The sequence below is a fragment of the Vanrija albida genome, assembly GCF_041260175.1.
Source record: "Vanrija albida strain AlHP1 chromosome Unknown contig_1, whole genome shotgun sequence".
In the NCBI taxonomy this organism is placed as follows: Eukaryota; Fungi; Basidiomycota; class Tremellomycetes; order Trichosporonales; family Trichosporonaceae; genus Vanrija; species Vanrija albida.
In genome coordinates this window covers 2510077-2536376 of record NW_027191420.1, presented here as the reverse complement: position 1 = coordinate 2536376, position 26300 = coordinate 2510077, and the positions used below count along the sequence as shown (strand labels likewise).

At 59.3% G+C, this 26300-nt stretch overlaps 8 protein-coding genes across 8 annotated transcripts; 2 read left to right on the top strand and 6 right to left on the bottom strand.

The window, feature by feature from the left end:
• Positions 1 to 261: 261 nt before the first annotated feature.
• Positions 262 to 5583, bottom strand: hrp3 (ATP-dependent DNA helicase Hrp3; the record flags this gene model as incomplete). Its single annotated transcript, XM_069349680.1, has 21 exons — positions 262 to 369; positions 422 to 491; positions 542 to 699; positions 751 to 1079; positions 1118 to 1717; positions 1759 to 2319; positions 2368 to 2524; positions 2562 to 2931; positions 2977 to 3067; positions 3105 to 3329; positions 3370 to 3562; positions 3600 to 3833; positions 3886 to 4133; positions 4182 to 4211; positions 4247 to 4482; positions 4522 to 4601; positions 4648 to 4745; positions 4784 to 5056; positions 5102 to 5261; positions 5310 to 5435; positions 5488 to 5583. The coding sequence occupies 21 exons, from the start codon at positions 5581 to 5583 to the stop codon at positions 262 to 264; spliced, it is 4443 nt and encodes a 1480-aa protein (XP_069213224.1).
• Positions 5584 to 7581: 1998 nt separating this feature from the next.
• Positions 7582 to 9438, top strand: Q8F55_001034 (uncharacterized protein; the record flags this gene model as incomplete). Its single annotated transcript, XM_069349679.1, has 6 exons — positions 7582 to 7612; positions 7663 to 7697; positions 7741 to 8165; positions 8214 to 8273; positions 8311 to 8577; positions 8619 to 9438. The coding sequence occupies 6 exons, from the start codon at positions 7582 to 7584 to the stop codon at positions 9436 to 9438; spliced, it is 1638 nt and encodes a 545-aa protein (XP_069213223.1).
• Positions 9439 to 9506: 68 nt separating this feature from the next.
• Positions 9507 to 14146, bottom strand: DCR2_1 (Phosphatase dcr2; the record flags this gene model as incomplete). The annotated part of the gene is made up of 16 exons (XM_069349678.1): positions 9507 to 10116; positions 10152 to 10250; positions 10287 to 10314; positions 10353 to 10581; positions 10617 to 10744; positions 10786 to 10845; positions 10879 to 11216; positions 11251 to 11395; positions 11435 to 11462; positions 11507 to 11613; positions 12393 to 12543; positions 12789 to 12905; positions 12939 to 12974; positions 13011 to 13236; positions 13636 to 13774; positions 13975 to 14146. 16 exons carry the CDS (start codon positions 14144 to 14146, stop codon positions 9507 to 9509), a joined length of 2613 nt encoding a protein of 870 aa, XP_069213222.1.
• A 429-nt stretch (positions 14147 to 14575) lies between these two features.
• Positions 14576 to 16454, bottom strand: Q8F55_001032 (uncharacterized protein; the record flags this gene model as incomplete). The annotated part of the gene is made up of 8 exons (XM_069349677.1): positions 14576 to 14688; positions 14729 to 15021; positions 15065 to 15183; positions 15530 to 15829; positions 15878 to 15910; positions 15949 to 16007; positions 16046 to 16152; positions 16195 to 16454. The coding sequence occupies 8 exons, from the start codon at positions 16452 to 16454 to the stop codon at positions 14576 to 14578; spliced, it is 1284 nt and encodes a 427-aa protein (XP_069213221.1).
• Positions 16455 to 16931: 477 nt separating this feature from the next.
• Q8F55_001031 (uncharacterized protein) lies at positions 16932 to 18402 on the top strand (the record flags this gene model as incomplete). Its single annotated transcript, XM_069349676.1, has 9 exons — positions 16932 to 16968; positions 17019 to 17044; positions 17097 to 17174; positions 17213 to 17265; positions 17312 to 17362; positions 17419 to 17506; positions 17727 to 17800; positions 17840 to 17939; positions 17989 to 18402. The coding sequence occupies 9 exons, from the start codon at positions 16932 to 16934 to the stop codon at positions 18400 to 18402; spliced, it is 921 nt and encodes a 306-aa protein (XP_069213220.1).
• A 270-nt stretch (positions 18403 to 18672) lies between these two features.
• Q8F55_001030 (uncharacterized protein) lies at positions 18673 to 21172 on the bottom strand (the record flags this gene model as incomplete). Its single annotated transcript, XM_069349675.1, has 8 exons — positions 18673 to 18744; positions 18787 to 20106; positions 20143 to 20235; positions 20285 to 20462; positions 20517 to 20626; positions 20675 to 20785; positions 20832 to 20945; positions 21002 to 21172. 8 exons carry the CDS (start codon positions 21170 to 21172, stop codon positions 18673 to 18675), a joined length of 2169 nt encoding a protein of 722 aa, XP_069213219.1.
• A 1429-nt stretch (positions 21173 to 22601) lies between these two features.
• Q8F55_001029 (uncharacterized protein) lies at positions 22602 to 23708 on the bottom strand (the record flags this gene model as incomplete). The annotated part of the gene is made up of 5 exons (XM_069349674.1): positions 22602 to 22966; positions 23015 to 23300; positions 23347 to 23400; positions 23448 to 23636; positions 23688 to 23708. The coding sequence occupies 5 exons, from the start codon at positions 23706 to 23708 to the stop codon at positions 22602 to 22604; spliced, it is 915 nt and encodes a 304-aa protein (XP_069213218.1).
• Positions 23709 to 23994: 286 nt separating this feature from the next.
• Positions 23995 to 26140, bottom strand: Q8F55_001028 (uncharacterized protein; the record flags this gene model as incomplete). The annotated part of the gene is made up of 4 exons (XM_069349673.1): positions 23995 to 24242; positions 24288 to 24406; positions 24454 to 24644; positions 24686 to 26140. The coding sequence occupies 4 exons, from the start codon at positions 26138 to 26140 to the stop codon at positions 23995 to 23997; spliced, it is 2013 nt and encodes a 670-aa protein (XP_069213217.1).
• Positions 26141 to 26300: the final 160 nt, after the last annotated feature.

Sequence of the window (26300 nt, the reverse complement as noted above, 5' to 3'; positions counted from 1 at the left end):
GTATTTAGAACTAGACTAAGACATTGCCAGGATCGTCATTACAAAGCTCCCACAAACTCAGGGCACCAAATGGCCCACATGCCTACTCCCCCCCGTCGGCACTCCTCCGCCACGCTTCGCTTTGAGCTGATCATACACGCGCTGCTGCATGCTGTTATGTAGTCAAGCGGTTCTGACGAGACCAATATGAAATGGAAAACAAAACAAAGTTAGCTACGAATAGAGGGGCATCGACCTGTTTCGGCCCTCCCAAACTCAGGTCTAATCTTCGACCTTCACCTTCTTCTTCGTACCGACATCACTGCCGTCTCCCTTGCGCTTTGCCTTTGACTTTTTGGGCGCCGGACTCGACTCTTTCCCTTGGGCTCCCTGAGAACTTGGTCAGCGGCCAAGTCGTTCAAGGAGCAAGCCAAATGCTTACAAGTTTGGAATGGATGTCCATGAGCTTGGCATAGTTGACACCTTGTCTGGGCCAGAAGAAGCTGGCAAAGCTGCGGGCGAGTTAGAAAGCCGGAAGATGCAGCTCAACAGCAGGACTTACACCCAACAATGCTTGCGCCACTTGGATCCATCCAGACCCAGCGCCGTCTTCTCCGTCACGATCTCGTCGATGCGCGAACCAATGCCTGCCACACACTCCTTGAGGGCGGCAATCTTCTCTTCGCGGCTGAGATGCTCGGTCCCAGACTTGAGCTTTTTCTGTAGATCATTAGCAAAGCCCGGCGACAACATCAATGACAGCTGACGTACCAAATGCTTCTTGGCGGGACGAAGGGCCTCCTTGACGGCATCCTCGTCCATCGACTCGTAACTCTCCTCGTCCTCCGAATCCGTGTACTCTGGAGTCTTTCTTCTCTTGCCCTTGTCACCAGCAGCAGCAGCGGCAGCAGCAGCAGCGGCCGAGGCGGAGGCACCGCCACGAGGCGCACTCGATGGTGCCGCGCGACCCGAGCCACCTGGCGGCACGGGCAATGGGGGGTGGTCGTATCCGAAGCCCTCCTTGACAGGCATGCTCTCGATGACCGCCTGTTGCTCGATGAGCATACGACGGTTCTCCTCATATTCGCGGATCAAGCCACCTGATTGTTAGCTGCAGGGATGAAGGGTGTGAGCTTACAAAGGTAGTCGCCGCGGCGGACAAGATGTATCGGTCCCGGGATACCCGCCTTCGGCGCACTGGGGTCCTTTACCACCTTGGGATCCTCAAGGAAGATGAAGTCTTGCAGCTGCAGGGCAGTGTCCGCCTTGATCTGGTCCCATGCACCAAAGCCGTACTTCCAGACACCGACAAGAAGCTTGGAATCGTGGAAGGCTCCCCACTCCACAGACCAGTTCATTGTTGGCTTGAGGTTGTCGTGGGGGATGGCGTAGTTGTCGGTGTCCTCCACACGCTTGAAGTGCTCGACAAGCGCCTTCAGCTCGTAGTGGCGTGCGACAACGGTTTCGGCGTTGATGCCCTGGATACCGCGGAAAGCGAAGAGAATGGCCTTCTGGCGAAGGGAAGATGAGATTACTTCACCTCGCTCCTGCATGCCACGCAGTTCGGCCTTGTGAGCGGCGACGGCCTCCTCAGCCTGCGCCAGAATCTCGTCGCAGGTCTGAATAACCACGACTCGGTTCTTTGCCGAAAGCTTGGCTTCATCGACAATCGTGTCGTAACGAGTTCGAATGGGACCCCATTTCTGCAACCCGCGGATGAGCACACGGAGGTCACGGTCTACGATTTCGTCAGCACTGTCCAAATGCGTTGTGGCTTACCCTTCAGCTCGATGGCCCTCTGAGCATTGCTCTTCCGTGGCCCAGAGATCTTTGCCTTCTTCTCCGTGGGCGATGCGGCCTTGCTTCCCCTCTCGGTGTCGAGATCTGCGTCGGCCTCGTCCATTCCCTCGTAGGCACCCGGGGCGCGTGCGGCGGCGCGCTTGCGAGAACCCAGCTCCTCGGCCTGGAGAGCGCGGCTTTCTTCCTCGTCCAGCTTGACTCGCTCGTCCACGGGGATAATGTCGTCCCAGCTGAGGTCATCGACGTCGTTCTTGACATCTTGAATGGCGGCGAACTGTGCCAAGAAGGCTTCACCACCAGACGAGGTGCCAGCTGGTGCGGCAGTGGCCTCTGTGTCGAAGTTGTCGGCCTTGGTGAGGATGTCATCCAAATCCATGGCGTCAAGCTTCTGGTTCTGAGCCTCCTCGTTGGCCTGGAACATGGACTTGGCACCAAACTTGAGAATAGCGGCGAGCTCTTCCTTGGAGAAGTCACCGCTCTTCTCCTTGGGCGTAGAGGTACCATTGATGTGACCACCGCTGGTATCTGTCTGGTTGATGACTGAAACTGTCAGCACACTCTCATGGCATTCAAGGTGAGCAGACTCACTGGCATACTCGAGGATCATCTTACGCTTCGCGCGCTCGAGAATGTCTTCCTCAATCGTTCCCTTGGTCACGAATCTGTAGATGTTGACATGGCGGGTTTGGCCGATTCGATGAGCTCGTGCCATTGCCTGAAGATCGTTCTGAGGGTTGTAGTCGCTCTGGATGTCAGTGAATGTCTGTGGAGAGGAGACTCACGTCAAAGATGATGACAGTGTCTGCAGTTTCGAGGTTGATACCCAATCCACCAGCACGAGTAGACAGCAGGAAAGCAAAGTCTGGGGAGCCGGGGGCGTTGAAGTGCTCGATACTCTTCTTGCGCACGTCACTGGGGACGGTACCATCCAAACGCTGGTGAACATAGCCCCTTGCCATCATGTAGTCGGAAATGATGTCGAGGAGCCTGACCATCTGGCTGAAGATGAGAACACGGTGACCATCCGCCTTCAGTCGAGCCAGGAGCTTGTCCAACAGGACCATCTTGCCACTGTTCATGACAAGACCACGAAGCTGCTCGTGGAGAGGCTTGTTTCGGTCTTCTGCTCCATCGAAGAGGTATGGGTGGTTGCTGGGCGCGTCAGCAAATTGCGACACCAATTGACGCCAAACTCACGCTGCCTTCTTCAACTCCATGGCCACGTTCATGAGCGACACGCTCTGGGTGCCTCCTTTGCTGAGGACAGCGAAGTTCTTGGTAAGGATGTCTACAATGTCAGCCACCGCCTTGCGCCACTAGCTTACTCTTGTAGTAGTGCTGCTGCAAACCCGACATCTCCACTCGGAGAATGGACTCGGACTTGGTTGGCAGCTCCTTGACGACGTCCTTCTTCAAACGACGCAGCATGAGCGTCTCCAGCTGGCTGTTGAGGGCCTTGATCTTGCCCTCCTGCTCAGCATCGCCCAGCTCAAAGTCGTTGGCAAGCTCAAACTGCTCTGGCTCGACGAAGTGGAGTAGGGCCAGGAGTTCTGACAGGTTAGTCACCAGGGCCTTGGTAAAACAACTCACCCTTGACGTTGTTTTGGAGAGGCGTGCCTGTGATAAGCAACCTGAACCCAGTCGAGAAACTTGACAGCGCTTCGTAGAGCTGTGCGTCGCTGTTCTTGAGACGGTGCGCCTCATCGACCTCAAGAACCTGCCACTTGATCTGCTGGAGATCCTGGCGGTCCTTGAGAATGAACTCATATGTGGTGAGGAGAACCTAATAGTCAGAAACAGCATCTCAGGTCACAACGCACGTTGAATTTGAGATTCTTGGGTGGTCCAAACTCGGTCTCGCGAATCTTGTCCCTAGAAGCAGCAGAGCCCATGTAGACGATGACATTGAGATCGGGGGCCCAGGTTTGGAACTGCATCTGCCAGGCATTGATCGTGGACAGAGGAACGACGACCAGGAAGGGGCCGTACTGCCGTTGCGTGTGGAACAAGTAGGACAAGAAACTGACCGACTGGACAGTCTTTCCCAGGCCCATCTGTTTTGACGATCAGATTTGTCCGGTACAGTCGAACTCGATCGATACGTACCTCGTCAGCAAGCATGGCACCATGACCGCCTTGAGACCACCGGTAAGCAAGCCAGTTTAAACCAGTGAGCTGGAATGGTTTGAGGGCGCCGCCAACGTGCAAGTACTCGGGGTCCTCGGCAATCTTCTGGTAGGCTGGACGGCCGTGCACCGGGTACGAAGCTGAGCGCGCGGGGACAGTTGGGCGAGCCTCCCGTGCGTGGAAGGCGGCAATGGCCTCCTGCGCCTGGTCCTTGATATCGTCATACTCTAGTCATGGGGTCAGCAGTCACCTCGTTGTATCTCCATGGCACGTACTCTCCCAGGTGCACTCGGCATACTGCAAGTCTGACGTCAGCAGCGCTCCTTCGGCTAGAACTCACTGGTCCACTTGACCAAGAACTGGGTAGTGCGCTCTCCATCCCGCTTGTCGTCCCTCTCACCAACGATGCGCTCGACAGTCTTGTAGCTGTCCTGGAGCTCCCGGACGCGCTCGCGGTCGATCTCGTACTGCTCCAAGTCTTCACGAGAAGGCTTCCACTTGGCATCTGGTGCAGGGTGGTGGTAGGCCTGCTCGACTTGCCAAACCTTCTGAATGTAGTTTTCGACCTTCTTGAAGCTAGGATGTTAGCAACAAGCTAATGAACCACGGGCTTACCCCTTGTATCCCTTGAGGAACGAGTACATCTCATCGGTGTTGTGAATGTGACTGTACTCCTTCCACTTGATGTGGAATCGCTAGCAGGCTTCAGTAACGCCTCTCGGAAACGGCCACAAAACCTACCAGATTGGTGTGAGGGTTGTCCTTCTCATCGGACGCATGTTCTTCATCACGGCTGTGCGAGAGCACGAGGTCGATTTCGTCGGCCGTTCCGTTCTCAACTGGCGCGTCAACACAGATGACTTGAAAGGAAACTCACCCAATGGAGCTTCCTTCTCATAGTACATCACATCCTCATCCCCCTCGCTGTCAAGGCCGTAGTCCACGCTCGCCTCGTTGTAAGTGACAACTTTGCGGGCAGCCCCTCGACGCCAAGACCCTGTGTCAGAGTCTCCGAAGGTCGTGTCCGGGGTCGCAGTTCCGCGAGAGTTGGCTCCCGAGCGCTGGAAGAACTTCTTCTTGTGCGACTTTGTGGCGTAGTCCTCATCTGACGAGTCGGACTGAGGGCGCTTTGAGGGGAAGACGGCTGGGGCTGATAATTCAGCACCGGGGCGCATGATGCATGGGCTCGACTCACGCTTCTTGGCCGCCTGCTTGGGCAGCTTGACTGCCTTTTTCTTTGGCTGGTCTCCGAAATCGGGGTCATCATCGCCGTCACCGTCATCGTCATCGAAGTCGTCCTCTGACTCGTCATCCTGCTCCGAGTCACTGTCATTTCTGGAGGCAAGACCGGTAGCCTTAGTAGGTCAGCCGGGGCGCTTCTTTGGTCCATCGCAAACACGTACTGGTGCTTCGCTGTCCATGTCTACCTCGTCCTCTCCTTCCTCGTCTGCATCGTCGTCGGATGGCTCCGGGGTGAGTTCGTCATCGGATGCGGGGCGTGGAGGCTTGAGAATGATCTGACGCGGTGCCTTTGAAACCATCAGTGTCATGCGCACTGGGGTCCCCTATGCAAGTACTCACTGGCAGAGAGCCGCCTGCAGAGTTGCCAGCAGCTGCAGAGGTGTCGCCTGGGGACCTGCGCTGCGGCGGTTCTGGCGATGACTCTTCAGACTGCATGGTGGGGGGTCGATGCGATGTCGCCTGTTGCCGATCAGCATCTAGACGCGTCGTAGAAAAGATGGGTATGTTGTAACCTCTTTTCATCTAATCAACTGTCTCTCAACCTTCTTTTCGACTTGTCAGAGCCGAGGAAGGTGAGATTGAGAGACACTGGGGGTGTCCTCGGCCTGACGGCAGGCCTCGCCATTGACTGGGGGAACGTTCTCGCTACCCCCGTCTTCCCTCCCACCACTGTGGACGCAATCCACCCCGAGGTGACCCTCCTTCCACACTCTTCTTTTAATGACCGAGATATGCAGGGGAAAACAGAACTAGGTTCCAGAGGAATGAGACATACCTATGCTCTCGACGACTGACGGCGAGGGGAACAGCTGGAAGGCGTCGGGCAGGTTTTGCGTCGAGCTGGGGTGGCCACCAGGCGGGTCGTCCGACGTCGGCGTCGGATTGGGGGCTGGGTGGGTTGCGGGTACTGGGTAGATGTTGCTTTGTGACTGATATGACGCGCCTGCGCGCTTGATTGCGATGTGGATGCACAAGACTTGGATGGATGCTTTGGGTGATGGAGTCTGCCTTTGCTCGATGCTTTGCTTGCTGGGTGTGTGAAGTGGTGTGAGTGGATGCTGCGAGCGAGCGAGTGAGTGAGCGAGCGGGATGCCGACGACGTGCGCCCGCCCCGACCCTTGTTGGGCTTTGGTTGGTGGGATGGCGAGCGTGGGCAACGGGGGAGGCGAGGCGAGGGGTGGGGTGGGGTGGTGGGTGGCCGGGGGGGGACGACGGCAGCACGCCGGAGGGAGACGGGTCAGCGCCCAAGCGCCAACCGGCAGCGGCGGCAGACCAGACCACCCACGGCGGGCGACCCACCACCCAGCCAGGCCACCCACCCACTCACCGGCCCAGCCCAGCCAGCGCCGTCAGACTCGTCGTCAACGCGTGCCGCCGCGTACCCGCCACCATTTGACCCCGGTCCAACGCCGGCGTGGCCCGGCAGGCAGGCCTGCAGGCGCCCACCGCGGCCATTATTTCATCCCTTGGCCTACTGCCCCATTCATTCACACCATCCCACCCACTCTACTCGCCGCACTCGCACATGCATTGGCCCATCCAAGACATTCGCTGGTCATCACCAGACGCGGACACCTAGACCACCACCGTCACCGGACACTAGTATGTCGTCACCGTCTCCACCCTCGCCAGCATCGGGGGACCGCGTCAAGATTACTTCCGATACCGGAGAGCTGCTTAACCGGTCCCCAGTCAGCCTCGTAATGCCCGCGAGCACTCGAGGGCGTGGCAACGTCGTACCTGTCGACCTCGGTTCCACTCGCTACAGCCGGTGGCGAGGGGGCGCCGCGGCGGCGGCGGCTCTTCGGGTGACGGCGAGCAGGGAGGTGGTGGCGAAGAGTGAGGAGCGGGTGGCGGCGAGAAAGGGGTGTCAGTCGTACGGGCGACCTTCCGTTCGAGCTCTTTCTCACGAGAGAAACTGGCGTCAGATGGCTGAGGTCGAGGTTGCAAGATGCTGAGTGAATGAGCTACTTCTTGCCTGGCAGCGCAGCGACGAGGAACAAGAACACAGCATTGACGCACAAGGCGGCTCGCCACCCAACGGCGCGAACGCGCCAAATGTGGAGCTTGTCTGAAGCGGATGCAGGTGCAGGCTCAGGTGCAGGTGCAGATGTCGGCCCGTGTACTGCAGGAGAGTACATGTTCAGACGAATGCATGCAGAGTGCAAGTACGCGCGTATGTGACTTTGTTCTGTCCTAGCTTGCGTGTCTGGCCTGGGTGACGAGTAAAGTCACGTGATTGCAACTGGACACGTCCAACGCGCCTGAGCGTGGGCTCGTGTTGGCGCCTGAGCCGTCTCGTCGTCAGTCGTCGCGCTCATCGCTCGCTCGTTGCTCATTGCTCTGGCGGCTCTGACCCATATACCAAGGCCCAACACGACTCTGCTCATGGCCGGCATCTCTCCACCAACTCAAAAGCCTCAGACCGTCAAAATGACAACGTCAATGGCAAAGATGGAGAAGTGTGAGTTGTAGCTGAACGTCGCCTAGTCTCCAGCTAACATGGCCGCCCAGTCACCTTCACGCTGGGCAAGCTCGACGCCGGAATGGTGAGTGCTGCAGCGCCTGGCCACTGTATCTGACTCTTCCCAGGCCATCCTGCTCGGCCCCAACGCCCATCTGCTCGAGTTCCCCTCCTTACTCCTCCCGACGCCGTCGCCAAACGACCCGCCCCTCGGCCCGGGCTCGATCCTGACCATCACCGTGTCTCGCGACCTCGAGGCCGAGCGTGCCGCGCAGGAGGCGTTCGACTCGCTGCAGTCGCTGATCGTCGAGTCGTTCGGCACGGCTTCGCCGGCCAACCCCGTCCTCCGGGTCCAGAACGTCACGCAGACCAGCGTCGCGCTCGAGTGGGACCCCCTCGTGCTCGGCAGCGCGTCGTTCCGCGGGCTCGAGATGTACCGCAACGGCCAGCGCTGGGGACGCGTCGGCGCCGACGTCGGAACCGACCACGAGAAGCACGAGTGGAAGACGGGCGGCCTCCAGAGCGGAGAGGAGTACACCTTCCAGCTCGTTTTGTGAGTGTGACTGCTCGTGCAGGCCGGCACATTGCTGACCCCATGCAGGAAGACGACGGCAGGCACATTCACGTCCAATCTCATCCGCGTCCGCACCCACACTATGGAGTGAGTTGCAAACCTCTGACCATTGCTAACGACCTAGCAACTTGACCGGCCTCTACATCACCTTCGGCGCAGTTCAGCCACCATCGCTGCTGAGCCAGCTCCGCCAGTGCCTGCAGGAGATCGGGGCCAGAGAAGCCCCTACTGTCCAGCTTGCGACCACCCACTTCGTCTGCACCTCGCCCTTAGTTGGAGGCGACGACTCTGGCAGAGGCGGACACATCGATGAAGCGTACGACCAGGCGGTCAACGCCAACATGCCAGTCGTCAGCCCGCCCTGGCTGCTGGCAGTGGCAGCAGAGAAAAGGTAGGTCGCCGCGCTCTGCAGATCAAGTGCTGACCTGGCAGGCTCGTCCCCATTGCAAACTACCTGCTTCCAGCTCCTTCGGCCCCCCAGTCTTCTGCGGATCCCGCCCCATTCCGTCGTCCTTCAGACCTGAAGCGGTCGTCGCTGCCGCTGGCGGCCCCGTCAACACCAGTGCAGGAGCACCGCACGATCCGATCACCTAGCCCAGAAACCCTCGCGCGCATGAGCACTGCCGGCCCTGCAATGTCTCCTTCGTCGCGCACCGAGTCGTTCGAGCACCGACGCGTCCCGCAGCTTCCAGTTGCCAACAGACAGGGCGACGGTGGTGCGGGGGCGAGGTCGCGCAGCCCGAAGCCCGAGGCCGACGGAAGGCTGGACCGTGGGTTCAAGTTCCCTGTCCAGTCGTCGCAGGACAGCCCATCGGGTCGCGGCGCGCGCGGTGGCCGCAACGCGCGTGATTCTGAGGCCTCATTGCCCTCACCACCGATCGTGCCCCCGGTCGTTCACATCCAGGCGCCGTCGACCGACGGCCCAGTCTCCGCGCCGGTGGGATTCACTCCTGAGGAAGCGACGGGCAAGACTGAGGCTGTAAAGGAGAGCGAGGGAGCCTCGTCTGCGCCAGAGCTGCCAAAGGATGCGCCTCCAGCTTATGACGTTTGCGAGTCGCGCACCTCTGAGGCCGCGGACGACAAGGAGACCAAGGTGACGGAGGAGGCCCCGACGCAGGACGCGTCCTCACCCGGTGAACCGGCTGCGACGAGCGCAACGACCACGACCACGAACGAACCTGTGGACGCAGCGACCACGACTACGGGCGAGCCTGCGGACGCAACGACGTCCGAGACCGCCACTAATGAGTAGAACTAGAGCTGTCTGAGGGATGCATCTGTATGGAGTTGTAGCATCCAGCAATAGTATACAACACAAGTCTATTGGGCCGACTGACCCCATCCGCTCGCTGCACCCTCGCCAACAAGAACCTGCTTGTCGACGACATCCCCGCTCGTCAACCTTTTATACGTCTCTATCACCTCGCCCCACTGAGAGATGAGATACACCCTCGTGCGGCGGTCAAAGTCTTCCTTGCCGTACCCGGAAAAGGATGAGCCGCCGTCAAAGCACATCCAGACGCCGTCGACGCGGCGGCACCGATCCGTCATGTGGCAGTGGCCGTGGCTGAGCACCTTGACCTGGGTCACTGCGCTCTCTCCACCCTCCTCTATCTCGAACGAGTGCTTGATCCCCTGGCCAAAGAACCCGCCGTTGCGATTGCTCGCGCCCTCCCTGTCGAGCTGGCTGCCGAGGTCTAGCTCGCCGGACGGGTAGAACTTGTCGTCTGTGCGGTCGGCAGCGAGGTACGCCTCGGGGAGCGGGATGTGGAAGAACATCATTGCGTTCGGGCGCGCGAGCATGGTTTGCCTCGCTAGCCGGCGCTTGGCGGTCCACACCTTGCCGATGTCTTCAGCGCCGTTTGGGCGGAAGGGACGCTCGATGGGCTTGATGCCCATCGACACGTTGACAAACCAGTCGATCTGAGACCTAGGCGTCAGTGTCGGTGGCCCAGCGGCACTCACGGTTTGATGTAGTCGTACTGGAGCTTCTTCCACGGCAGGAGCGACTTCTGGTACGCGTGCGAGTCGAGGAAGAAGAGGGTGAAGATGTGGTTGCGGGAGCTGTGCGTCAGCTACAGCATCATATTGGCAGCTTACACGTCGCCAGAGTGTACTCTGATGTCGTCTTGATCGTCAGCGAGCGAACCACAGAGCCACACTCACAGTTCCCGACGCCGTCCACGTCCGCCGGCCCAGTCTGGCAGAGCGAGTACGGCATCTGCTGCATCGCGCGCATCTGCTCGGCGCGGTCGTCGGCGATCTCGCTGTCGTGGTTGCCAAACACGGCCGCCCACGCAATCTTGCGGTCGATGACGGGCTTTGCAAACTTTGCCAGGACCGAGCGCGCGTTGTACGACGTCTTCTGGCCGTTGAGCTGGTCGCCAGAGAACACCTAGCCGTCAGCGCAGCAGCGGCGGAGCAACGTACCACGAGATCCGGGCGCTCGGCGTCCAAGGCCTGCCCGAGCCACTCCTCCGTGTCCTTGTCCCCGACGCACGGCGTCTTGTCGGTATCCCTGCACTTGCCCTGCCCGACCGAGTAGTGGAGATCGGCAACTGCAGTGTCAGCTGGGCTCTGGGGACCCAGGACAGCTCACTCTGAAGCACCTTGAACGTCCCGTTCGAGTGAAACCGCGGTTCGGGAGCAGCAGCAGGCACTGCTGTCAGCGACACCTCGTCACCCAACCCACCTGCAGTCCCGCGCCGATACACCAGGTCGACGCTTTCCCACTTGCCCTCCTTGGCGTCGAGGACCTTGCCGCCGTCGACGCGGTGGAATCCGTAGAACGGCGCGTCGTCGCCAAACAGCACGTCGACCTCGGTGATGATCTCCTGCCTCGGCCCTTCTGTAGGCTCTTGCGTCTGCAGCTTGTACCACAGGTGCATCTTCTTGTGCTTGAACACGCCGGAGTGCAGGTCGCCGTGGGCCTTTGTCCACCCTTCCTCTGACAGGTCCTTGGCGATGCGGAGGTCCGCGATCAACGGCACGTCGAGGCGCCGCGTGCGCCGGTAGTAGACGTACAGGTGCCTGTGGTGAGCGGCAACAGACCCACAGCACTCACCAAATACCTGCGCGCTGGTTGAGATCGACGTCGACCCGGACCCACTTGCCCTTGGCCATGTCATCCTCTGGCGTGCTGTCCGGCTCGCAGAAGGACGGCAAGATGTGTGGTGAGATCATGCAGTGCTGGACGCGGATCTCCGTCACTGCCAACCGTCAGTGATAGTTGCGCGACAGACACGTACGGCCAGTGGTGTGCGCGGCTGATGGATCCTGGGACTTTGTCAGAGGTGTCAAGGCTTCGAGGCACTGCTTACCCAGATGTCAAGACGAAGACTAGAGCCCGCGGATGAGTTGTGCGGCTGCGTTCCAGTGGACTGATCCACAACGTCCCATGATTGCCAGCCCAGCTGTTGGCCAGCTACTGGCGATGGGACCGGCTTCAAGAGGGAGTAGCTTGACAGCCCGAGGCACATCAAGGTGATGCAAACCACAAAGGGAAGGAACGACCTGATGTAGCCCCATCGTGGGCTACCCACTCTCAAGTGTGCGCTCTGTCGAGGCATCCGATGACCTGGAGTGGTTTGTGTAGTCAGAGCAAGATGGTGAGGTCAAGTCGCGATGGTGGGCGTCGAGAAGTGGAGGTCTGTTCGGCCAGGCTTCTCAGGGAAACGTGCATGAGAGGTGACGCATACACCCGTGGGAAGAGTCTCTGCCGTTATCTACACTAATCTGGGGAGTGGCAAAAACTACAGTGGCGGGGCTATGGCGCTTCCGAGAACGCGCGCCGCCTATCATGCGACGCCTTTTGCTTGAGCGAACGGGGCGACCGTTGTTCGATGCTGAAACGAGGGAGCGCTTCACTTGGTGAGGGCCCTGGCCGGTGAAGTTGATGTGAAGCCCACGCCCGGACGTTGCCCGCTGCTCCCTTGATCGCTGCCCGAAGTCTCTTGAACAGACCCATGTGCAGAAGCCACCAGACTGAGACCAAGTACGAGAGCTGAGACTCAGCACTTTGCTCAGAGAGCTACTCACGGTGGAGCTGAATCCCAACCAGATGAGCCTTAGTGATTGAATGATGACCCAGCTCGCTGATGCAGAGGGCCATGCGGCAGTCGGGCCTGCCCACAGTCTCCCATCAAGCTGACCGATGACCCAATCGGCTCCTCCAAGTCAGAATATCAACAGTCTTTGGATGCTCACCTGGAAACAGTCCGAAACTCGAGCGAGTGGGCAGGTAGAGGGTCTTGAGGGTCTCATTGAACGTGGTCAGGCTGTTCCCGAGGCCCTCAGACACGACATTTGACAGGTGTCCGATGTTTTGAAAGTGGATCAACATCGTCTCTTGGGCATCCTGGGACATGTCAGCTTCGGGATGCAAGACATTCAACGCACAGAGAGGTCTTCGGAATGGTCCAACAGATGATGAACAGCTCCAGTCAAGGAAGCCAATGTCGCTTGTAACTCGGCCCCGACCTGTGACTCGTCAGCCTCACGAAAGTCCTCGACTTGCTCACTCGTGATGCCAGGTCGACTTGGTGGTAGACTTGCGCCACCGATGATTCAAGTGATATCTACGAGGTCAGTTTTTCGACGCACCTGAGAACCCACAAGAAACGGCTGCGTCTGCTCCCACAGGAAGTTGGTGTGGCGATTCGAGGCATCGGTGAGGGTCGCTTCCAGGCTCTCGCGAACAGCCAAAAATAAGGGCGATTCCTTTGTGTTAGGGGTGGACATGGTAAATCCTACCTTATCTGTTAGACCACGGACGATGAACTCCTTGATCTGCGGTCAGAATTGCCCAAAGTCTCCACTGCTCACCTCGATTTCGACAGCCTGAGGGAGGATGGCCATCATCGACCTCAGCTCACCCGACGCCGCTTCGACTAGAGAATGGATTTCTCTCGGCATGCTCTTACGGGCCAATGTCTGACTGCGATCGAGAAGTTGGACAACTTGTTCTAAGCGGGCAATGGACTCGGCGTGTGTCGCCAATCCCGACATGAGGGTGGCCTCGACAGCGGTATGGCGGTCCTCCATTAGCTGTCTCCGTTAGCGGTGCAGAAGCGACCCCTTTGTCCACACCTGAAGACCATTCTCCCACTGCTGTTGAACCTGTGCGCCCAGGTCCTCTAAGTGAAGCTCTCGCCGTTGGAGATGACGAAGAATGGATATCTTTTCTTGTGTGGCGTTGACGTACAGCTGGCGAGCCAGTGCTGGCGTTAGACGCAGACCATTCCAGATTGACTCACCTGCCTCCCGCTCGTGAGAGAAGCCATGGCAGAGTTGAGCTGATGTGGGTAAGTGGAGCAGGGGGTCCCTCGACAGCCAACTTACTTGAGGAGCTCAGATAGCCATTGTAGGTTGTCCAATCCTGGGGACTGCGATGGAGAGCGCTTTGGCAGTCAGTGGGGGCCGATGGCCTGGTCATTCTGGCACTACTCACGCCAAGCAGTTGCCGGGCTCACTCCTGTCAGAGCGGCGGCCCCACCAAGCGCTGGTGTCGATAGCACTCCATCCCTGGCACTCCTTGGGGATACGCTGGTCGGCCGACTGTAAAGAGCATAATGTGAGGGAGATCGCAACTGTGTTGGTTAGGGAAGGCATCCGCCCCGTCTGACTTACGATCACTCCGCATGCGCTCTCGTCCTCCCATGCCCCCGTTTCTCTCGTCGCAGTTGATGGAGAGGTCATGCACAATCGATGCGTGGCAGTCTGTTCCACTGAGGGACCGCTGGAGCTCTGTACTCGTGTGAGCACATGGGCAGGCGCGGCGGCGACACACCTGATACCGAGGTGGCGATTGAGTCCTCGACCGCGAACTGGGACAGGCGCGTGTCTGTGGGTGTCAATGGCGACCGCAGGAGAAGCTGACCATGGCGCTTGGGAGATAGCGCGTGGTTTCCTTGCAGAAATCCGAGGCCGATGATGAGCGAGGCCACCCACAGAGGGGTCATGGCTGGTGGTGGTATTCCTGGCAGGTCGGTGGTACTAGTGGGGAGAGAGGGAAGGAGGGAATCAGTCTGATGAGAAGTTAGAGTGAGAATGAGGATGAGGGACGAGAGAGTGAGTTGAGCGGGTGGTGGGTGGTTGAGTGTAGTGGAATGAAAGCAATCAGACGTCGTTGGTGGGGAGAAGGAAGGAGGAAGACGACGAGGAAGGCGGGGAAGACGAGGAAGACAAGGAAGACAGCCGCGTTTACAGCGCTCTGGCGGCAACCGTGCACGGACGGACGGCCTCCACCCAATGCGCACGGACCTCTGCTCGTTGTCGTTTCCGAGAACGCCAAATCACTCTGGCTCCACAGTCGTGCGATAAGACGAGTTGATATTGTGTGATACATAATGATTGCAACATGAAGTGTTTGTATGCGTCGTCTACGAGTATTATACCGCCACCCCCTTCGGCCAGTACCGCTTTGGCAGCCATTCGCCATTCGGGCCAAAGCGAGGGTTGGCTTGAAAATGAACCCCGTCGCCTTGAGGCTTGCCCAAGGGAACTGCGACATCAGCGACTACACCGAGGCCGCCGCCACTCACGTATCCAACCAATCCACTTGTCGCCCATTTCCCGCTCCCACAGCTCAGACTTCGTCCCAAACACCCACCGGTCAGTGGCGTTGACCCCTCCCCATTCAGATTCCCACTGTTTGAGAACAGCGCGTCTTTCCCTAATGTTGCAGCTGCCAGCGAAATGCTCTGCCAGAGCAGCGTTCTCGCGTTGGCGCTGCCCGCTTTCCTGGAAGGATTCGATGGTAGATTTGCCCGACAGAATGAGAACGATATGGGTAGGGAGGAGCATGGCGAGTGTGAAGAGGAAAAGAAACCCAGAGCTTGGCAAGTCAGAGAGCATTATCGACCTATTCTTGTACTTACACCACGATCAGAGCGACTTGCTGTCCATCCACCTTGGGCGTAAGGCAGGTGTGAACGATCAGGAGAACCGTGTTGTACAGGCAGAATAAACCTGACCAGAGGTTGAAAGTCACAAATACCTGACAGGTTAGTCACCGATCTGAGCACGGAGCGCAGTCGCAGACATACCGCATGGTTCCTCCACCCAACGCCTGACTATTAGCATTCAATCCTGTCATGGGCGCAGCATACGCACATTGTCCTATCCACAAGCAGTGGTCTGAGGTATTAGCCCGTGGCCAACATGTGATACTCACGATCAAACTGTAGCACACAGCGGGCACAATGGCGGCAGTGGTGTGTCCTATCGGGCTTGATGATGTTGCAATGCCGACATAATCGTGGGCCCCCTGCAAGGGGAGGCATTGGCCGTGGTGGAACGCCTTTTGGGGCGTTTGGATCCAATGCTGAAGCATGAGGGCTCACAGGTGGATGCTGCGAGTAGCCTTCTGGCTTTGGAATCTCCATTTGATTGGGAGGAGCTTCGGGGCGAGGTGTGAGGTTGGGAATGTAATCGGCGTCGGGACGTGGCGTGAGGTTAGGAATGTATTCGGCGTGTGGAGGCACAGGATGCGGCGGAGCAGAAGGCGACGGGCCCATTGAAGACATCTCGAACGCTTTAGGCGGTCGCTCGACGGAGGGGATAAGGCTAGACGTCATGGAGCGCACGTCGACGGAGCTTGGGGGTGGCTGCACGGCCTCGGGGTCTGGGTTGGCTGGCACAACCTGTCCAGTTAGACTCTCCGCAAGCAGGGCCCCTCCTTTGTCACTCACATCGTTGGCAAACCCTGGCGGCGTTGTAAGAATCTGGTGCGGTCAGAAGCGCTCCTCGCTTTCAAACCTACGACGACGTAGGACCACATGAACATCAACCAGAGGATAACGAACGCCACCAAGGTGCCAACTTTGCGTGTCAGCGATCGCGCCAAGGGCTTGCCTTACTTCCTGCTGCCCTGCTGAACCCGGCATTTGGCCACTTTCGAATCGCCGGGGCGCATACCCTCGCGACTCCGACATAGAATGCCCACGCAGACAGGCCGAGGACGATGCTGGGGCGGTGAGCGGAGTGTGCAAGCCACTGGTCTACTTACCCAACGACTTGCTTCCTGAAGATCCATGGATCTGGAACAGCTGGGGTCTGAAGCTTCTCCCAAGGTTTCCACCATGGGATCACTGGTCTCTGGTGGTGATGATACGTGGACGATGGCGTGGACGCGGCAGTTGATGGTTGAGAGTGGGAGTGGGGCGTCAGGTGGGTTTCTGATGTGGAGAGGGATGTGGGGGCATGATGTGGTGGCGGTCTGGTGTCCGTGTGAGAGTGAGAGTGATGGGCCTGTATTGGTAGGTCCATTTGTGATGGAATGAGAGCGAGAGGTTGGGCACAGAAGACGAGAGAGAAGTCGAAAGGGAGGTCGACAAAGGACGCGGGCGGTGCTGCAGTACAGTTGCAGACGACACCACAAAGACGGAAAGCCAAGCCAAAAGTGACGGTATGACGCAGTCGGGGCAGTCGACGCGCCTGCGCACACCCAAGCGAGCGTGCCAGATCCCAGACAGGCCGCCGGCCGGTTTGGTAGGTTTGGTGCATTGGTGGTGCCTCAGGGGCCGAGCAGCCACGTGACACTTTTGGTCCCGCACGTCCATCAATCGGCGGCTGACCGACCGACCGACGACCGCGCGACCCACACACACCACACCACACCACACCACACCACCACCACACGCCGCCGCCGCCGCTTGCAGCAACAAGCACTCTGAGCTTCTCTTTGTTTGCAACCACCGTAAAACTCTCCCATCCTTGCAATCAACGACTACAGACATTGCAATCATGCCTCCCAGCGTTTATGTCGGTCGTCTGCCCCAGGGTAAGCCCACTCTGACCGCAATCCATCTATCACTGCTCACGCGTAATCAGGCGTCACCAAGGGCGAGCTCGAGGACGTAAGGCCATTCAACAGTTCACGCTAGACGCATCCCACTCACCATCACGCAGCACTTCAAGGGTTCCGGACGCATCGTCGAGGTCCGCCTCATGTCCAACTTTGGCTTTGTCGAGTATGAGACTGCCGAGGTACTTGGATGTTGTTGGCTGTTTACTGATCAGCAAAGGACGTCGAGAACGCGTGCCGCGAGCTTGACGGCAAGGACTTTATGGGCGAGCGGTGGGTGCATCCGGCAACATCCAATGTTCTCTCTGACCTAGGATAGCCTGATCGTCGAGCCTTCCAAGGAGGCTCGTCGTCGTGACACTTGGGACCCGTGAGTTGGACCGGGCCGGCACGCATTCCTTCTTTTTTGTTCTGACGTCCAAACAGCAACGGTCGTCCTCCCCCTCGTGGCCCTCCCCGTGGCCGTGGTGTTCGCATCAATGTCATCGGTATTTCCAATGGCACCAGCTGGCAGGTGCGGACCCTCATTCCTGTTTCTTGAAGTGGTCGGTGTGCAAGGTCCAATGTCGCGCGTGGGCTGCTTCCTGCTTGGCGGCAGCCTTCTCTCTTCCATGGCGAATCGGGGGCTCTGCGGATTCCGAGGACGGTCCTCCGAGACGTGGTTCTGGCCCGGGGAAGGCGAAGGCGATCTCTTCAAGCTTGCGGACTAGTCTGATGTGCCACCCCCTCTACAGGACCTCAAGGACTTTGGACGCAACGGCGCCGAGACCATCACGTACGCCGACGTCGACCGCTTCTCTGGCAACGGGTTAGTCTGGGTTTGGTGTCTCGGAAACTGATCCAGTAGTGTCATCGAGTACCCCTCCATGGCCGAGGCCGAGGAGGCGATTCGCCGCCTGGATGGTGCCGAGATCCAAGGTGTCCCGGTCAAGCTCGAGATCGCTGCGGTGAGTAGGCTCAAGCACGACGGGCCAGAACGTGGTGACTAAGATCCAGGATGGTCCTCCCGGTGGCCGTGACGGTGGCTACGGCGACCGCCCCCCTCCTCGCCGCTTCGACGACCGTCGTGGTGACGACCGCCGCTACGGCGGCGGCGGCGGCGGTGGCTACGGTGACCGCCCTCGTTACGACGACCGCCCCCGTTACGACGACCGTCCCCGCTACGACGACCGCCCTCGTTATGATGACCGCCGCCGCGACGATGACCGCGGCCGCTACGATGACAGGCCGCGCCAGGACGCTCGCCCTCGCTACGACGACCGTGAGCCGCGCGCCGAGGGAGGCCGTGATGGAGGCCGTGACGGAGGCCGTGAGGGAGGCCGTGACGACGACAGGCGGTACGAGCCCCGCGCCGAGGAGCCGTCTCACGCCCGTGAGCGCTCGCCCCCTCGTCGTGAGAGGGAGTACTAGGCAGAGAGCAGATATGTCGATGATGTCCCCTACTGTTAGTCTAAAAGTGTGAATCTCTGAGTGATGTGAAATCGTGCCCGGTCGACAGTAGTATTGCAGCCTGGCCGATAGTCTGGAGCAGCCGTTCCCGTTCGCGAACACAAGGCAAGCCTAGGTCGCAGAATGATATCGGTAACCCAGAGATCCATAAGCGTTCCCAAATGTCGTGATGTCTCTGCATGGTGCGTTTGGTATTGTACAGTTTGCGAATCCACATAGTTTGCCCTCGACTCAGTCTTTGTGGCGATAGTAAAGCAAGCCGGCGACAGCGGCGACGATGATAACAGTGGCAAGAGGAATAGTCTGGAGCGCGGTCAGTACCGAGCACCCGGCTCGCCAACTTGCCTGTGAGCTGACTGATTGTGTGTGATTGTCCACCTTGTGGTCGCCAGGGTTCTCCTTCTCTCCCCGTAGGGTGTCTGCCGACTCTCGGCCGCTTTCAGAAGACTCCTTTTCGCCACCAGGCAGGGCGGAGCGGAACTTGTCGCGACCAGAAAGCTTCTTGACGCGGTTCAACGCACCCCCACGGAGTTGACGAGGTCGAGGAGCATCGGAAGGGGGAGAGTCTAGCTCTGGTGCTTTGGGTGTAGAAGCGCCAGCGACGCTTGCCACAGACCGGAGACCACGAACAGCGAGGGATGTCTTGGTGCTTGGGCGACGACGGCGAGGCTTGCCTGGTGATCTCGGAGGGGCCGTGTCACCAATGTCCAGTGTCTGCTCACCAGACTCGAGCGTTCGGCCAGTCGGCCAGCGGTTGTGGATCGTAAGAAGCTCTCCGGCCTCAATGTCGTCCTGTCCGATTTCCTCGTCTTCCTCTTCGTCGACGAGTTCGTCTTCGCTGAGGTGCTCGTTCATCTCCCTGTCCTCGTCCTCCTCGACCGCCCTCCGACTGGCTTCCTCCCAGTCCCGGACGATTCCTCTCAGCCGCTCGCGCTCGGCCTCCCAGCCATCCCGCTCCTTGTTCCAGCGTTCCTCGAACTTGGAGCGCCAGGCCTCCCATCGACCTTCGGCTTGAATGACGGCGGCAGCAACACGGTCGGCGATGCCGTTTTCCAAATCACCGACGCGATCCGTGAGATGTTTAACGGCCGCCATGGCTTCGGTGTGTTGGGCATGGAGTGATCGCGAGAGCTGGACGGCCTCGGCCATGTCTGAAGTGAGGGACTGGATGCGTGCAGTGAGCTCGTCGCTGGAGGCCGAAGCGTCGGCTGAGCTAGCTTTGCGGGAGGCCTTGGTGCCGTTGGTTCCCTTGCTCCGCTCCAAGTGGCCATCGTCGTCCGGAACAACTGTCGCAACGCTACGAGCGTCGTCGTCATCGTCGTCATCGTACTCATTGTCGTTGCCAAGCTGGCTGAGGCCGCTGTTGTGCCGTGTGGCTGATGCCAAGAGCGCTTCGACCTCCAATTTACTGGCCTCCATCTGCTGGCGAATCGCAGCAATGTCCTGCTTGAGGGCATCCTGTTGCTGAAGCTGGCCCTCCAGCTGACGGATCCTATCCAAATGGCTTGACAGAGACGATTGGGTATCTGTCATCTGGGTTTGAAGCGAGATGAACGCGGCCGCCTGGGGGCCGTGCGGGCCAGCCAGTGCAGCCTGTGCCTCGGCAGATGGGTTTCGGAACTGGGGTGGGATGTACTGGGCTGCTGATCCGTTCTGTCCCGGCGCCTTGCAATGTCAGCGCCGTCCAGCTCTGCTACTCACAAGTCCGCCACCGAGAGTGTCCTGGACATCCGTCATAGACCAGTTCAGGCCCTGCAGCTCCTGACTCGTCTCCTCGCTCCTATGCAGCTCGTTCTGGGGCGCACGGTCAGTCGGTCGTCCGAGATTCACGGCGGGCACAAACCTGAAGCTTCTGAAGAACATGGTCAAAGCTGAGACCGTTTGGCTTCCCCCCAGCACTCATGAGAGGCTGCCCCATATGACTGAGAGCGTTCGCAGAGCTACCTTGAGCAGCCGAGCCTGCAGGAGCGCGTCGCAGGCCGTTTCGAAGGTCATTCTGGGAGCCGTAGGCAGCAAGCTCGCTGAGCAACCGACCCGTGTCAGCATCAACATGCCATGGTCGTATGACCACTCACCGTGCACTCATCTGCGAGTCATCGTTGTTGAAAACACAGTAGGCCTTGGCAGACACTTTGTGGTGGATGATGGTTCGGTTGTCCTCGCTGTTGATATCGATACCAAACTCCTAAAGGACTGTCAACAATGGCTCGGACCTCCAGGTTCAGCTACTTACCACCATGTCCTCGCTCTTCAACTCGAATGGTTCGCTCTCAACGCCCTCTGGCGAGAGTCGGTGGCCGTTGATGAAGGTGCCGTTCGAGGACTTTACATCCTTGATGAAGATCTTGCCACAGCGTTAGCAAACGCAGTCGCACGACCACCCTACACACCTTTCCACCCTGCTCCCAGATCTCGGCGTGTGTCCTCGACAGGACTTTGGAGTCAAAGTAGGCGTTTCGCTCGCCTGGCACCGTCTTGTTGTTGGTCTGACGACCGATTTTGACCTGAGAAGGAGACGGTATCAGCACCGCGCTTCCGCCCACACGCCAACAACACTCACACGCTGGCCGGCGGGGAGGTGGATCATCTTCATCTGGAACGTGTCCTGGATCGGCCAGAGGTGCAGGCTTGGGAACGGGGTTCCCCAGCCTACCGTGCCGGGCGCGGGTGCCGCCTGCGCATGCTGCGCGGCGGATTGCCCATGGAAAGTCTGTTGATGTTGTTGCTGCATGGTGCTGGACTGGGGCTGGGCCATTTCCTGTGCGGCGTTGGTTGTGGTAGGGCGACGAGCGTGAACCCAGAAGCTAGGGTCGCGTCGATGGCAGGCGACAGAGAGGTCGGTGAGGGATCCACGGCGAGATGTTGGCGGTTAGAGTCTGGCGCCAGGGCGCAGAGGGTGGGTATGGATAGGAGGGGGGGTTATGAGGGTGTGGGTGTCGGGTTTGAGGTGTCGTGAAGGACGTGGGGGGTGGCTGAGAGGGTTGAAGGAGTGGAGAGGTGGTGTGGGATGTCAATGTCGAGTGAGTGTGACGCACAACGCGCGCGCCGCGACGAAACGGCGCAGACACTGAGCCAGACGGACGAGTTGTGGTGGCGTCGAGAAGTCAAAAATACTTCCGCTCACACTCGGTGGCACACGATACATGGGATACAGGTCTCTGCCAGTCACCACTCGGCTTGCAGCACCTCTGGCTCTACATGCAATGTTACTCTAACGCCTCTGCACAGCACCGCCTCCATCGGCTCGCTCATCATACCGAGAGTGGTGGTACATGGCCTGGTTTGAGGGAGCTTGAGGCGCCCAAAGGCCCAAGCTCGACGAGTCGTTCAGCTTGTGGCCCTGCTCGGATGAGAAGCCGGCTTCTTGAGAAGGCTGAGTCGGCCATGGTGTTGCTTTGGCGGCATAGGTGTGTGCAAGCCAGTCTTGAACCGGGCTTCCGCTGGGGCTGGGCGGCTCGGGTTCCTGTTGAAAGAGGCCGACACGCTGTTCTTCGTTCGGGCTCGGACCCCAGCTCTCGGTCACGCTGCCAAGTTGCTCGCGTTTCGAACGCCCACCGTACTTTGGCGGACGCATAAGCTCTCGCGCGATCACCTCGTGGTCGCCCTTGCTGCCCCGCGGAGTGGTGTACTTGGTTTTGGGGCTCAAGGCGGGGGAAGGGCGTGGGGTCGGTCGCAGCGGGGTGTGTCCTGCGCGTGTTAGCCGCCATTTTCTCGGCATGAGCGTACTCTGAAGCCAAGCCTCCTGCAGAGACTGGGGATCTTCCATTCGTGTGCTGCCTTGCTGGGGGACAGGTGTCTCGTTGGGTCGGGGAGATGGAGCGTTGGCCCTCGCAGTGACCCCGACTGTGGGGGGAGGGAAGGCAGCTTGAGGACGAACCTCTGGAGCCGACTCTTGGGACGGGTCGTACTTGCGAAGACGCATGGCGTGCGATGGTGGATACTAGACAGCAACAGAGCAGTGCTGCGTGTCACAGGTACGAGGAAGGATGAGGTGACCGCAAGGAAGTGTGAGAAGGAGTATGAATGAGAGGTAAGAATGAGAGGTAAGAATGAGGAACCGAAGTCAGCGAGGGAAGGCAGGAGTGGCAGTGGACGAGACTCAATGTGTCCGACCTCCCGCCATGCCCGTCCAGCAGCTGAATACATCCGCGGCAATACGTCTAATCCTGCTTGCGAGCCCAGCCGTCCGATGATGCCACCTTCTCAACTCTCGCCGGGCTGTCGGCGCGAACGGCGGCGGGAATCTTGCGGCTGGCGAGCGAGGGCTCATCAGAGGCCTTCCAGTAGAAGATCATCTGGAGCGCAAGGACAAGGTTCAACAGCGCAGCACCGGCAAAGCCCCAGAACACGAGGGGGTCCTTGACTTCCTGCTTGGTGGTGAACAGCCTGGCGAGGCATCCAAGGAGGGCGCTGAAGACGGCGAATGCGGACAAGTTACCCGTGGAGCGGTTGCTGTGGTTCTCGAGAATCTGAGGGGCTTTGGACAGAATGCCCAGAGGGATGGTGCAGAGCTGCAGGAAAGACACTTGGGCCGGGTCAGCTGGCGGCGCTCATCACGGCACGTTCAACTCACACAGGCCCTGGGGACACAGCGAGGTCGACCAGAGGAAGAAGCACGTTGAGAGGATGATGGCAGCGCCGACGTACACGCGGCGAGGGATGGCGTGGGTGGGAGCGGACAAGGGGTTGGCACCGAGACCGGCGTAGGACGCTCCCTTGGGCGCGGAATAGTAGAGGATCATGAGGGTGATGATGAAGTTCTGGATCGTGATGAAGAAGTTCTCGCCGTACGTCGAGAAGGGGAAGCCTGCGCGCGTCGCGTACGCGAGCGAGATTTCATACGACGCCGTCTCGAGGATCTAGAAGAGTCAGCGGCGCTCCACAGGTGCCAGCCAGAGCACTCACGTAGGCTGATAATGACAGGCCGCGGGCCGAGTGCGTCTTGACAATCTTGATAATCTAGGCCGTGTGAGCACGGCCGTCACCCACGACGCCGGCGAACGCACCTGCGGGATCTTGACAATGCCTCCTCCGACGACAATACCAAAGCCGAGGCCCTTTGACAGGGCGTACTTGAAGCACACGGGCTCTGTGATGTTGAAGTCGTAGATGAGGACGTTGTAGCACTTCTCGCCGATGAGCGCCGTCGCCGGGGCTCTCAGAACCCAGGGGATGTTGTGCGTGATGGTTGTGATCTGGAGGTCAGACCTCTGGACATCGAGGCCGGAGCCGCCCATCTAGCTCACAGCAGAATGTAAGGCGCTCATGGTGACGCGCGCTGTGAGCAGCTCGTCTGTAAGGTTTCAAGGGAGAGTGGGTGAGTGTTGGTGTATGTGTCGTGTCGAAAGGTAGTTGCGGCGGGCGTGGAGGATGTGATGTTGTGAAACCCCGACAGAATGAATAGCCAGACGCGTGGACAGGGACGCCATTGAACACGTCCTCTGTCTCGGTACCTGAATGACGGCCTGACTTTGGCTCCGACGGGCTTGGGCACTGTGGTCCACAACTCTTGTAACAACTCCAAGATCTACATTATCTCTATATCGTCTTAATCTATGCAGTAACAGTGAGGCCAGCCATTTCTTGAGAAGCCGCAGCTAGTCCGCCCTTGGCCAGTCCTCGGAACCAGAGCCCGACCTTTGTGAGTCGAGCCCGAATGTCCATCCCCCACTCTATCGTGCCGAACATGGTCGTGTAGTACGCATACGACAGCCAGCTCCTGGCGAAACCGGTGAACAGATGCAATGATAGGCCGTGCTTGTGGTAGTCTTCGCTCAGATCTTCGCGATCAGACTGCCAGACTGGGTATTGTTAGCGACGAGAGGGTCAATGCCTCGTCCACTCACTGGCTTGAGCGCAGTACTGGCCCAGGATGAGGTAGATGCGGTGGGGGCCATGTGTAGTCGCCAAACTGTTGTCCAGCGAGCGCTGAAGGTCGGACAGTTTCAGAATCATGAGCAGTCGTCTGGGACGCCGTCAGCCAGGGCACCCTTGCAGAGTCGAGCAACGTACCTTGGGACTGTGCGGAGCAGCTCAAAGATGTCGGCAACCACACCCTCGCGATCCATGATCGCTTTTTGGAGCTTCTTGTGGTCGTTCGAAGACGACGACTGCTGCTCATCCAGTAGCGAGTTTGGACCACCGATGCCCTCGTCGGAATCCATGCTGATCTTTCCGGTGATGGCGCTCTCGAGGTATGGGTACTGCAGGGATCAGCATGGTCAATCCACAAGCCTTCACTCACCATATCCTCCTCGATGTTGCCGACCAACTTTGCATACTTCTTGCGCTGACGAATCGTCTCCTCAGTCGCAGGTCTCATGAGAGAGAGCCAGAAGTGCGCATAGTTGACGCGAAGATCGGACGGAATGGCAACGTATTGGCCGTGGTCCAGGAGGCAGAGGTCAAAGTTGAACGGCGACGACGAGTTCTTGGCTTTGGGCCGGATCAGGAGGTTTCCGTGATGAGGGTCGGCGTGGAAGAAGCCATTGATGTAGACCATTTGAGAAAAGATACGAGCGAGCTCCTGGCTGACCTGGTTGCGGTCGATCTTGTGCTTCTTCAGGTAGGCCAGGTCGTCGACGCGAGAGCCGTCGATGTACTCCATGACCAGGCACCGCTGCTCGGCCCACAAAACCTCGGGCAGGTACATGCTCGTCTTGCCGTTGAGGTGCTGGAAGTCGTGGCGGCACCTGAGCGAATTGGCCGCCTCATGTCGGAAGTTCATCTCCAAAGGCTGCATCTCGTTCATCTCGTCGGCAAGCCAGTCGAACTCGAAGTCGGGGAAGACGTGCTTAACAAACCGGATAGCCACGTTGACAGCGGCGAGGTCGACTGCAGCGAACTCCTCGAGAGCCGCGTGCTGGACCTTGACGGCAACAGGTCGTCCAGACCGCCTGTCGACCGCGCGATGAACCTGGGCAAGCGAGGCGACACCAATCGGGTTCGGCTCAAAGTCGATAAACAGGTCGTCAATGCCCATGCCCAAGTCCTTGCGGAGCATGGCGTCGACGTCTTCAACAGGGGTCGGGTGGCACTGGTCCTGCAGGGGGACCATGGCCTGCGTCCACTCCTTGGGAAGAACATGCACGGCTCCCAGATGCTGTCCAAGCTTGACGTAGATGCCCGAGTTCTTCTTCAGAGCCTCGTAGATTCTCTTGGCCGATCGACTGTGGCATGCCTTGCGTTCCTCACGCAGGCGGCCGCGGTCCTCATCCGAGATGTCTCCAGCGGCCCCCACACGCTCCTCGTTGGCAAACGTCTTCTTGTAGTCCCACACGTCAAGGACGACCGCCTTCATCAGACGAGAGTAGCGAACAAGCGCGATGACAGAGTACCGGAAGGTCGTGTTGAACTCGTAGAGGAGGTAGCCGACCGCGAGTCCGACCGCGAGGTATCCCAATCTCCTCAGGCCGCGACCGGCCGGTCGCTTCGGCTTGGACGCAGTGCCGTTTCCTGGAGGCGGCGGAGGGGACTGTCCTGCACTCGACGGGTCGGCAGGCACCGGAGTCGCCCATCTCGCCGAGTGCGACAGCGATCGGGCCCACGCCAGTGTGCCCGCGGGCGCGACGCGTTCCCGCCCGAGTTGGCGCAGCACCAGCTGGGCCGTGGTGGGCCGAGAGAGCGCCGCGAGGGGAGCACTGCGCCAGGCATTGCATGCAGCGAGGCGCAGACCCCGTTGGCTGAGGGCGATGGCCATGGTAGGCTGGCTCGTCGAGCTTGTCGGTGGGTTGCACTAGCTCTGGTGTGATGGAGGTTGGACAAACATTTCATGAAGAACGTTTAAGCCGGAAGTCTCGGCAGGCATGGAGCGCAGTGCAGCGCGTACCCCACGGCCGCCGCCACGGCTAACCCGAAAG